General features: G+C 37.2%; 1 protein-coding gene across 1 annotated transcript in view; it reads right to left on the reverse strand.

Annotated features, from left to right (window-relative positions):
* Positions 1 to 11273, reverse strand: part of MDGA2 (MAM domain containing glycosylphosphatidylinositol anchor 2) — a 1222586-nt gene that overhangs the window by 722157 nt on the left and 489156 nt on the right. The window contains 1 exon segment of the mRNA XM_007943667.2: positions 1938 to 2077. Coding sequence (XP_007941858.2) covers positions 1938 to 2077 — 140 coding nt within the window.

Raw genomic sequence — 11273 nt, forward strand, 5'->3', positions numbered from 1 at the left:
CCCTCTATGTGAATACTGCCCCTCTGTTGTTTCATGTCTGATTGATCTAAGGGGTGCATCTCCCTAGAGTAGGTGAGTACATTGCCCGGGGATAGATATTCTGCATATAGGTCTTTCTACTGTTGGGCTGAGAGCCAGTCCATGGAAGTGAGCCCATTTCTAGGCCCAAAGGGTAACATGGGGGCATAGTCTCAGGGGTTCCACCAGACTCCATCTGACAAGTAATTCTGGTCATTTTTATGTTTTTGAATTTTGTTCCACATTTTTCCTCCCACTCTATCCAAGATCTCCAGTTTTGATCCCTTTCCAAGTGGTTAGCATTGGTAGCCAGGCATCATCTAGTTGTTCTGGACTTGATGTCATGAAGACTGAAGTCCTTGTGGCCCATCTTATCTTTGTTTACAGATGCCTTTGATTTTCTTCACTCTTCTTTGCTCCAGACAAGAGGAGACCAGGAGTTGCATCCTAGATGGCCACTTGAAAGGTTTTAAAACCCTAGTCACTATGTACTATGTTGTGCCAATCGAGCATGATGTCTCCCAAGACTATGGTCCCAAGCCCACAGGCCCAAGGATTCTCTCTCTTGAGGTGTTTGGTTCTCTCTTAGAAGTTACTCCAACTAAGCTTTCTGTTGCTTGTGTGCTAATTTTGTAGCACAAGTGCATATTTAAGATTATCTTCAGCCAAATCTATCCTTGGTCTAGGGTATATTCCTGTTTGCCTACCCCCACCTGATCTTCTTACCTGTCTGTGCATTTATCTGTAAGCTTGGTGTTTAGTGCTGCAATACAATGCTTGAAATATTTATCTAGTAAGTGAGGCTTATTTTTTTTTTTACTGTCATAGTGTTTGTACTGATAACCATCATATATTTTGAACTAGTCAAATTAAATATGTGACCAAAAATTAGCAATTAATAAATAAGACATACTGAATATTCTGTATCTAAATCAGAATCTTAGCCCTTATATGCATAAAAGCAAAACTAAACCCATTGCTATGGAGTTGATTCTGATTCATAGTGATCACATACAGCAGAGTAGAACCACCCAATAGTTTTCAGTTGTGTGAATTTTTACAAAAGACTGCCACATCTTTCAGAAGGACACATCTTTCTCCTCTCAGAGTGGCTGGTAAATTCCAACTGTAAACCTTTTGATAGTTACCAAGCACTTTGAAAACTACACCACCAGGGCTCCCTATATATATATATATATATATATATATATATATATATATATATATAATATATATATAAATATAAATATTATACACACACACACACACACACATATATATATCCTAAATACATTACCTTAGAGTTAACCCTTTCTTTTACTCCTACAAGCTTTTTTTTATGTGGGTTGCAATTTTATTGCCTTTGAAAGCCTCAATTTTTGTTACTGCTATGAATTTAGCTTAAGAAAGCTGTAGCTGATAGTTCTAAAAGCCTGAATGCATATAACACCTGCAAACTATTGTTTTTCAATGTATTCTACAAATATACTGACTAGGAGTAAACAAAGTATGTGTGACCTCATACATCAGATTCTTCTGAACAAATGCCTCCTCAACTGCAATTATGTCACCATGAAATCATGCTCAACATTCTAAAATAAACTCATTGCTATATGAATTGTAATCTCTCATAGATATTTTTATAGTTATCTTTTTACCAGCTTCCTTAAAAGTGTCTTCTAAATTTCTCACCATACCAAAAGAAAAATTTCTTTTTTCATCTTACCTATCTATTTGAATATTTCAATTTTGAATGGTCAGAAATCACCACAGTGGTCTTTTGAGTTATACACCCCCCAAAAAAAAACACAAACATATTTTAAATCTTTGGATTTAGAAGTCAAATCTTTTAAAATGTACACTTTGACTTCCAAAAAAAATTCTAAGAGAGTTCACCAGTGTCACAGTTCGGGACTCACCTGTGGACGTGGATGTCCTGTGACCAGACAGGTCAGTTCTAGAGTTTCTCCTTCCCGGATAGTATAGACCCTCTCTGAGTAGCGCTCCTCCTCAATGTTACATGCCAAGCCTGAGTGCACAATCCGAACCGTAGGGGGAGCTGCCAAGTCAGGAGAAAGAGAAACAAGATATATACAAAGGTAAGTATATTATGTTCGCATAAGCCATCCTGATTTAAAAGCAATTCTTATTAGATTTCCCCATATTCAGATCCATCAGTCTTAACACTTTGAGTTTCCTTTGAATTTCATTGAGTTTAAAGATTTTACTGAACAGAAAGCCCTGATTTATTCATCAGTCACCAACAAATTGAGAAAATGGCAAAGGAGAACAAGATGGTAGGAGAAAATCAGTCATTACAAAACCACGATATAATTTGATTGTTAAATATTAAGAGGGTTCTTTCCTTTCTAAAATCCAAAGTATAATATACTAAGAGACATTGTGAAACAGGTGGATAGAGTTTAAAAAAAAAAGTCATTGAAAAGGGACAAGGAATTCAAATAGAAGACATTGGCATTATTCTACGAATCATATGGAGCTACTTATTGATCTTAGTAGGTTATAAGTAGTGAGCAAAAGTTAGAGATGAATTGGCTCTCAGGATTTGAATAGTCACTCAATTTAAAATATTTATAGGCCTCTGTATTGATAGAAGCAAAAGACAATCACTAAATTAAGTCACAGAAAAAGGCAGTGAATCATTTGAACCTAAGTCTTAAAACTCCAATTAGTGTCTAAATTTCTCATTAAGTTAACCAAATTCCTAAAAATATTTTCTTCTATTTCAATCCCACAGGGCTAATAAAACTTGATTAGTGTTTACTGAATATCATGTCATTGGAAACACATGATATGCAAAAAAACTCTGGGGTTCCTAAGAAATACTCAGGCAATAAGACATGATCCCATATGATCTATTATGCCGGGAATGATATGTTGAAAAAGAATGGCATTGCATTCATGGTCGAAAAGAACATTTCAAGATCTATCCTGAAACACAGTGCAATCAGTGATAGGGTAATATCCATAGGCCTACATGGAAGACCAGTTAATACTACTGTTATTCAAATTTATGCACCAATCACTAAAACCAAAGATGGAGAAATTAAAGATTTTTACCAACTTCTGCAGTCTAAAATTGACCAAACATGCAATCAAGACATATTAATAATTACTGGTGATTAGAATGCAAAAGGTGGAAACAAATAAGAAGTATTAGTATTTGGAAAACATGGCATTGGTTAAAGAAATGAGTCTGGAGATTGCATGACAGAATTTTGGAAAACCAAAGACTTATTTATTACTTTTTTTCAACAACATAAATGGTGACAGTATATATGGACCATGCCAGAGGAATAAACAGAAATCAAACAAATTACATATGTTGAAAGAGGTGATGGAGAAGATTAATAACATCAGTCAGAACAAGGCCAGGAGCTGACTATGGAACGGACCAATAAATTTCTCATCTGCACATTTAATATGAAGTTTAAGAAAATTTAAAGAAGTTTACAAGAACCAAAATACAACCTTGATGATATCCCACCTGAATTTAGACACCACCTGAAAAACAGATTTGACTAATTGAACAGCAATGACCAAAGACTAGACGAGTGATGGAATGACATCAAGAATATCATATACGAAGAAAACTAATGGTCCTTAAAAGGGCAGGGAAGGAAGAGAAGATCAAAATGGATGTCAGAAGAGACTCTGAAATTTGCTCTTGAATGGAAAGTAGCTAAAGCAAATGGAAGAAATGATGACATAAAAAAGCTGAACTGAAGATTTAAAAGAGCAGCATGAGAAGACAAAGTCAATTATGATAATAAAATGTGCAAAGACCTGGAATTAGAAAACCAAATGGGAAGAACATGTCTGGCATTTCTCAAGCTGGAAGAACTAAGAAAAAATTCAAGCCTTGAATTGCAATATTAAAGGATTCTATGGCCAAAATATTGAACAATGCAGAAAGCATCAAAAGATGATGAAAAGAATAAACAAAGTCATTGTAGCAAAAATAATTGGTCAACATTCAGCCATTTCAGGAGGTTTGTTGTTGTTGTTATGTGCCATTGAGTCAGACGCAACTCATACCGACCCCTTCTGGGGTTTCCAAGGCAGTGTCACTATGGAAGTAGATTGCCCCATCTTCCTTCCGAGGAGTGGCTGGTGGGTTTGAACCACCAGCCTTCTGGTTAGCAGTCAAGTGCCTTAGGCACTACGCTACCAGAGCTCCTATCAGGAGGTAGTATATGATAAAGAATTAATAGAGCTGAAGGAAGAAATCCAAGCTGCAGTGAAGGAATTGGTGAAAACCAAGGCTCCAGGAATTGATGGAAGGCCCATTGATGTATCTACAAATGTGTGTCGCACTGGTGCTCACTTGTTTATCCCCAAAAATTTGGAAGCCACCTACCTGCCAACCAACTGGAAGAGATCCATATTTGTGCCCATTCCAAAGAAAGGTTATCCAACAGAATATGAAAATTATCCAACCATATCATTAATATCACAAGCAAGAAAAATTTTGCTGAAAATAATTCTAAAATAGTTGCAGCACTATATTGACAGGGAACTGCTAGAAATTGAAGCTATATTCAGAAGAAGGTATGGAACAAGGGATATCATTGCTGATTCAGATGGAACTTGTCTGAAAGGAAAGAATAACAGAAAGATATTTCCCTGTGTTTTATTGACTATGCAAAGGAATTCGCTGTGTGGAGCATACCAAATTACAGATAACGTTGAGAAGAAAGAGAATTCAGGATTACTTACCTGTGCTCATGAGGAACCTGTACACAGGCCAGGAGGCAGTCATTCAAACAGAACAAGGAGATACTACACGGTATAAAATTAGAAAGGTGTACATCAGGGTTGTATCCTTCCACCATACTTATTCAATCTGTATGCTAAGTAAATAATTGAGAATCTGGACTATATGAAGAAGAACACAAATTCAGTTTCAGAAGGAGATTTATTAACAATCTGAGATATGCAGATGGCACAATCCTGCTTGATGAAAAAGAAGATGCTTGAGCACTTACTGATGACTTGAGTCTTCAATATGGATTACAGATCAACATATAGAAAACCAAATCCTCACAACTGGACCAATAAACAACATCATGATAAATGGAGGAAGCAGTAAAGTTGTCAGGGATTTCATGTTACTTGGATCTATAATTAACACCCGTGGAAGCAGCAGTCAAGAAATCAGATGACATATTACACAGGGAAAATCTGCAGCATGAAGGTCTCTTTAAAGTGTTAAAGAGCAAAGATGTCACTTCGAAGACTAAGGTGTGCCTGGCCCAAGTCATGGTATTGTCAATAATATCATATGCATGTGAAAGCTGGACAATGAATAAGGAAGACTGAAGGAGAATTGATGACTTTGAATTGAGGTGTTGGCAAAGAATACTGAAAATACCATGGATTGTCAGAAGAACAAATAAATCTGTACTGGAAGTACAGCCAGAATGCTCCTTACAAGTGAGAGTGGCCAGACTTTGTCTCGGGTACTTTGGTCAAGTTGTCAGAAAGGACCAGTCCCTGGAGAAGGATATCATGCTTGGTAAAGGAGAGGCTAGCAAAAGAGGAGAACACGCTCACAAGCTTGGTTGACATAGTGGCTGCAATGATGGGCTCAAGCACAGCAAATATTGTGAAGATGGTGCAGGAAAAGGCCATGTTTCATTCCATTGTGCATAAGGTCAACTTGATGGTCCTAACAACAAAAATATCTGATGCCTTATTTTATACAGTATAAGTGGCTAGGTCAGTCAAAGGGTTTAATACTTGAAAGTGATATGTTTTATTATGCTTCTCCATTTCATGCAGAAACCCAAATTCTGAGAAACCCATTTATGGCTAAACAAATTTATAACAAACTGGTTCTTTCAAATTCTTCCTGGGTACCCAAGCAGAATCTTGTTCTTCAAATCTCAAACTTGGGACCTGTTCTCAAATACTCAGCATCAAATGACCTGTAAAAGTTTCCATCAGTAATGGAAAAATGAAGAGTACTGCTAGAAAAGTATTTCTTATATTCACTATGTGTAGTAAACATCCAGGGAGCTATTTTAAAACTCAAATTCCAGACTGTTGTATCCAGAAAGCTGCTATGTCAAGGAAATCCCCAGTAGTATGTATTTCTACCAAACACCTCAGGTGTCTGGCCTAATGGTACCAGTTAGATCAAATTACTAAAAATATTTTTCTGGGTCTTAGAAATGTTTGTGAACTAAAAGAAAAGTCCCAAGAGGTGTATTTTTAAAATGATGTCTCTTTCCCTTTGACTTTTTCAAGTAACTGAACTCCATGTTATGCACCATTTTATTAGTTTGAACATTAAATGATGCTTACATGAATCAAATATTTGGTTTCGTCTATAACATCAATTTATGAAAACATTTCTAGCAGGTCTTTGGATTCTGTTTAGATATTGTAATAATATGTTTGGTTTTCTGATATTAGAAATCCTTATCTTTAATGTTTCTCTGGGTTCTCTGACATGTTTCACAGGATATTTTCTACAAATCATTTCCTACAGTGCTCAATTTAAACTTCAATTTAGGTAAGTGGTACTAGAGAGATACTTATTTTTAGGTGTCTGTCTTATATCCATATTATAGAGATTAAGAAACTGATGATGATCAATAACAATTTGCAAAATGAAAATAGAGTTAAATATATCCATTATTTTGAAGTATTTTTTTTTGCCAAAGTTAACTATTAAGTGATAACCCACATGTTTATTAATATACCTAATTATATAATAATGTGGCATCTTTTCAAGATTAATTTGCACATGTTATTTTTGTCTTAACTTCAAATCAACACATGGCATTGTTATTTTTAAGATGTAACTTTCAAAACCATCATTATGTTAGAGTAGATTTATTGAAAACATTAAAATAGTACAGTATGCACATTGTGTTTCTTTACAAGGGTTAATCTTCTATTTTCTTTTATAAAAACCAAACTCACTGCTGTCAACTAGGATCTGACTCATAGTGACCCCTCCTTGGGTTTCTGAGGCGGTATCACTACAAAAGTAGATTTCCCAACCCTTCTTCCGAGGAGTCGCTGGTGGGTTTGAACCTCTAGCCTTCTGGTTAGCAGTCAAGTGCCTTCAGCACTAGAGGAGCTCTGGTGGCATAGTGCCTAAGGCATTTGACTGCTAACCAGAAGGCTGGCAGTTCAAACACACCAGCTACTCCTCAAAAGGAAGGTTGCGCAATGTACTTCTGTAGTGATACCGCTTCAGAAACCCAAGAAGGGGTCGCTAGGAGTCGAAATTGACTCAAGGGCAGTGAGTTTAACTTTCTTTTACACTGAGCACATTCTAGAAAAAGGTAATTGTCTATGTACTGTAGTCATATGACTCTACCACATATCTCATAGGCAGAACTAAGATAAAATGTTATTACATATTTGGAATAATTGAATACTCCACCAAACCATATGTAAAATTAAAACACACACACACACACACACACACACACTGCCACAGATTTGGACCAACTCATAGCGACCTCTCCTTGGGTTTCCGAGGCTGTATCACTATGGAAGTAGATTCCCCAGCCTTCCTTCCCAGGAGTGGCTGGTGGGTCTGAACCACCAGGCTTCTGGTTAGCTCTCAAATGCCTTAGGCATTATGCCACCAGAGCTCCCACACCGTATGTATTGAAGATTATTTTTCTTACCATTTATTAAAACATATGTTTAGTACATTATCTGCTCAATGATAAGGTGGACAATTCCGTAAACTTCCCAACTCTTCCGGGCCACAGGAAGCTCATCCACATAAATGATCTTATTTCCAGATTACAGAAGAGAATTTTGACGAGATCAACTGATTTGGCAACAACTCCATAGCTAGTTGTGGCCAAAATGAGGCAAGAACATTGTCCTTTGTTCATTATTCCATACTATCTAATTTTAAAATGTCTGACACATTTACATGTGAGTTCTAAACATCACAAAACTAAGGTTTGCAAAACTGTTCATGAAATAGTTAAAAGCAGCATAACTAGACTGATGAGGTAAGCAGTAAAGGTGCTCCAAACTTAACCAGTGTAACACAGTCCCAACTCGTCATCCTACCTCTGTTGTTGTTGTTGTTGTTATTTGCCATCGAGTTGGCCCCGACCCCTAGCGACCCCTCCTTGGGTTTCCAAGGCAGTATCACTATGGAAGTAGGATTGCCCAACCTTCCTTCCGAGGAGTGGCTGGTGGGTCTGAACCGCCAGCCTCCTGGTTGGCAGTCAAGTGCCTTAGGCACTATGCTACCAGAGCTCCTATCCTACCTCTAGTCTCTCCCAAATCTATGGCACCTTATGTCTGACAAAATAATTTTTGAAATTTCTATTATAGTCATGTCTCTCATGCTTAAGAACCTACAAATGGGAATGATTTTTCAGAGTCCTAATCCTTTCCCTTGGCATTGATGCCCCTGTAAATGGTTCTCATCTTGATAATCCAACCTGAAATTCAACTTTTTTCGTGACATCAGCCCATCATTAGTGGGAAAGTAAAGGACACTGAGATTTTAAATGTCTTCCCTCAGGATGTCACCTCATCTAGACTTCCTGGACTGAGATTCCAACACATCTTCCTGATGTCTTGATTACTCAGCAATGAGTCCTCTTCTCTTCTCTTCTCTCTTCTTCTTTCCAGTGAATATGTATTGCTCAGGGATTCACATGTTTCTTAACATTCTAATTTGATGCTAAATGCCTCAGCACTAATGTGAGCACAATTTTTAGCATCTACCTCATACCAAGTAATGCATAGCACAAAGTACATATTTAATAATTAACTTACAATTTCTGTTTTATCAAATTATCACTATAATAACATCCAACTTCTGTTTTAGCAAAATACGCACTGAATTTACTCACTTAAATATAAATATAATTTGCAGTATTATATCTGAAACAAGATATTTTTTATCTTCTGCCTCCTTGGAAAAGAAAACATCCAATTTATCATCCTTAAATTGGACTAAGGGTTACGAAATCTTTTGCCCTGTAGAGTCAGCAGTGAATTAAAATGTTAAACTATTGCATGGGACTCATCTTCATCCATATTTTCTTGAAGTAAACCTAACCCCATTACAAAAAATCTTTCCTAACACTAATCATATCAACTACCTTAATTTCAGTAAACCAGCCTTGGGTTCAAAAGGCCAGCTTAAAAGGGCAAAAGAGAGACATTCTCTCATCTTGTTAGTGTAACTTTTCAAAGTTAAACCAAATATTCCCTATATTCTCTTGCAGAATGAACAAAAATAAATTATTCTCCAAAGGCAACAACTATGAGAATTTTTAGCTTTTCATGTCTTAGACTTTGAAGCATATATTTCTTGAGCACCTGCTATGGTTCAGGCACAAAGCTTTTGCTGGCAATATGAAGATTAACGCCAGGAGCTGTGCTCTCTAGATCACAGCCTATTGGATGGTCCAATAATTAACAGTTGAACAGGACTGGAGTTCTAATAGAAGGGAACACAAAGGATGTAAGAGGACAAAGCACGGATGCTAAATTAGCCCACGGGGTACTATCAGGTTTCACAAATCAGTGACATTTAACCTCAGGTTGGAAAGATGCTTGGGGGGAAGAAAGCAGTAGGATATTCCGGAGACAGCAAATAATGTGCTCAAAGACATGTCTGTAAGAGTGCCTCCTGAGTTCAGAAAATTACTACACTAACATCTGGCCCATAAAGTTCACGATTTACCCTACATCTTGAACCAGTGGTACCACTCTTTCAATTTGTCATTATGGTTCCAGTTCCTGTCAGGTGTGGAAGGTGTGTGGAGGAGGAGGAGAGTAACTGGAAGCTATTGTTAGCATGCAGAAGCAACACTATGTAGGGCTGGGAATGGACATGAGCATAGAGTTTTGATATTAATATTAGAGATCTAATAGACAGGACTTGTGATTAACTGAATGTGGGGATGGGACAAAAGGAGTTAAGATGACAGTGAAGTTTATACTTTTGGTAACTAGGTAAAATGTGGTGATTTTTGTTTTTTAATAGAAGACATGCTCTTGATTACCATCTTGCCATCATCGAGTCAATTTGACTCATAGCAACCCCTCCTTGGGTTTCCGAGTTGTATCTGTACAGAAGTAGATTGCGCAGTCTTTCTTTCAAGGAGTAGCTGGTAGGTTTGAATTGCCAACCTTCTGGTTAGCTGTCAAATGCCTTAGGCACTACACCACCAGAGCTCCCTTGATTACCATTGGCCCCAGGTAACCTGGCACTGGAAGAAGCTTGAGATAAGGGACTTCAGCAAAAATCATAAAGGGCTTTGTTATAGTGAGGACTTAAGTGAATAATGTTTTCTGGGGAGAAGTTCTTTCCAGTAACAGGCATGCTGTGCCTGAAGGAAACACTATTATTACTCACAAATAGCTTTTGCATTTGGAATTTTCTCTCTGCTAACAAGCTCAAATAAGATTCTTGTACTTTGGTAAACTATTCAAATTCTCATTGCCAGTCATTTCTGGGAATTCAAGCTGCCAGTGGAATACTTCCATTTTCAACACTAGACCAATGTAACCTCTGGTCTTGAAGTAGCTTATGAATTTCCTGGAATAGGTAGTGTGGAGACAGGGATATTCAATGGTTTACCCTCTTAGTTAAGAGATCAGTAAACCAACCTGCAGTGGCATAACTTAACACATTTTAGCTTTTGTGTGTTTGTGAGAAAGAAAAAGGGAGGGACACCTTACATGGCCAGGCACAAGTAGTAGAATTGGCACACGTCACACCACTCTCTTAGTAACCACTTAATTTTGCTTTACAAGCAAACATAAGGATAATACATCTTCTCTTCCAATTTTCTGTTAAGTGATGACATGCTTTCATAAAACACTCTCATGTTTTTAATTAACATTGTCAATAACCAGTTTCTTGTGTTTATTTGACAATTTTCAGTATAGCTCAGTATTTCTAAGGTACAGTGACTTCTGTTCTTCATATTTCTTCTTTCCTACCAAAGCTGGACCAATGAGCAGCATCACAATAAATGGAGAGAAGATTGAGGTTGTCAAAGAATTCATGTTGCTTGGTTCTACAATTGTTGCCAATGGAAGCAGCAGTCAGGACATTAGACGACGTGTAGCATTGGGAAAGTCAAGTGCGAAGGAACTGTTTCAAGTGCTGAGGAACAAGGATATCTCCTTGAGAACTAAGGTGCACCTGACACAAGCCATGATATTTCCAATCGCCTGGTATGCATGTGAGAGCTGGACAATGAATAAGGAAGACCGAAGAA

This window comes from Orycteropus afer, unplaced genomic scaffold, assembly GCF_000298275.1.
Source record: "Orycteropus afer afer isolate SDZICR_OR568_19922 unplaced genomic scaffold, OryAfe1.0 scaffold00111, whole genome shotgun sequence".
Classification (NCBI taxonomy): domain Eukaryota; kingdom Metazoa; phylum Chordata; class Mammalia; order Tubulidentata; family Orycteropodidae; genus Orycteropus; species Orycteropus afer.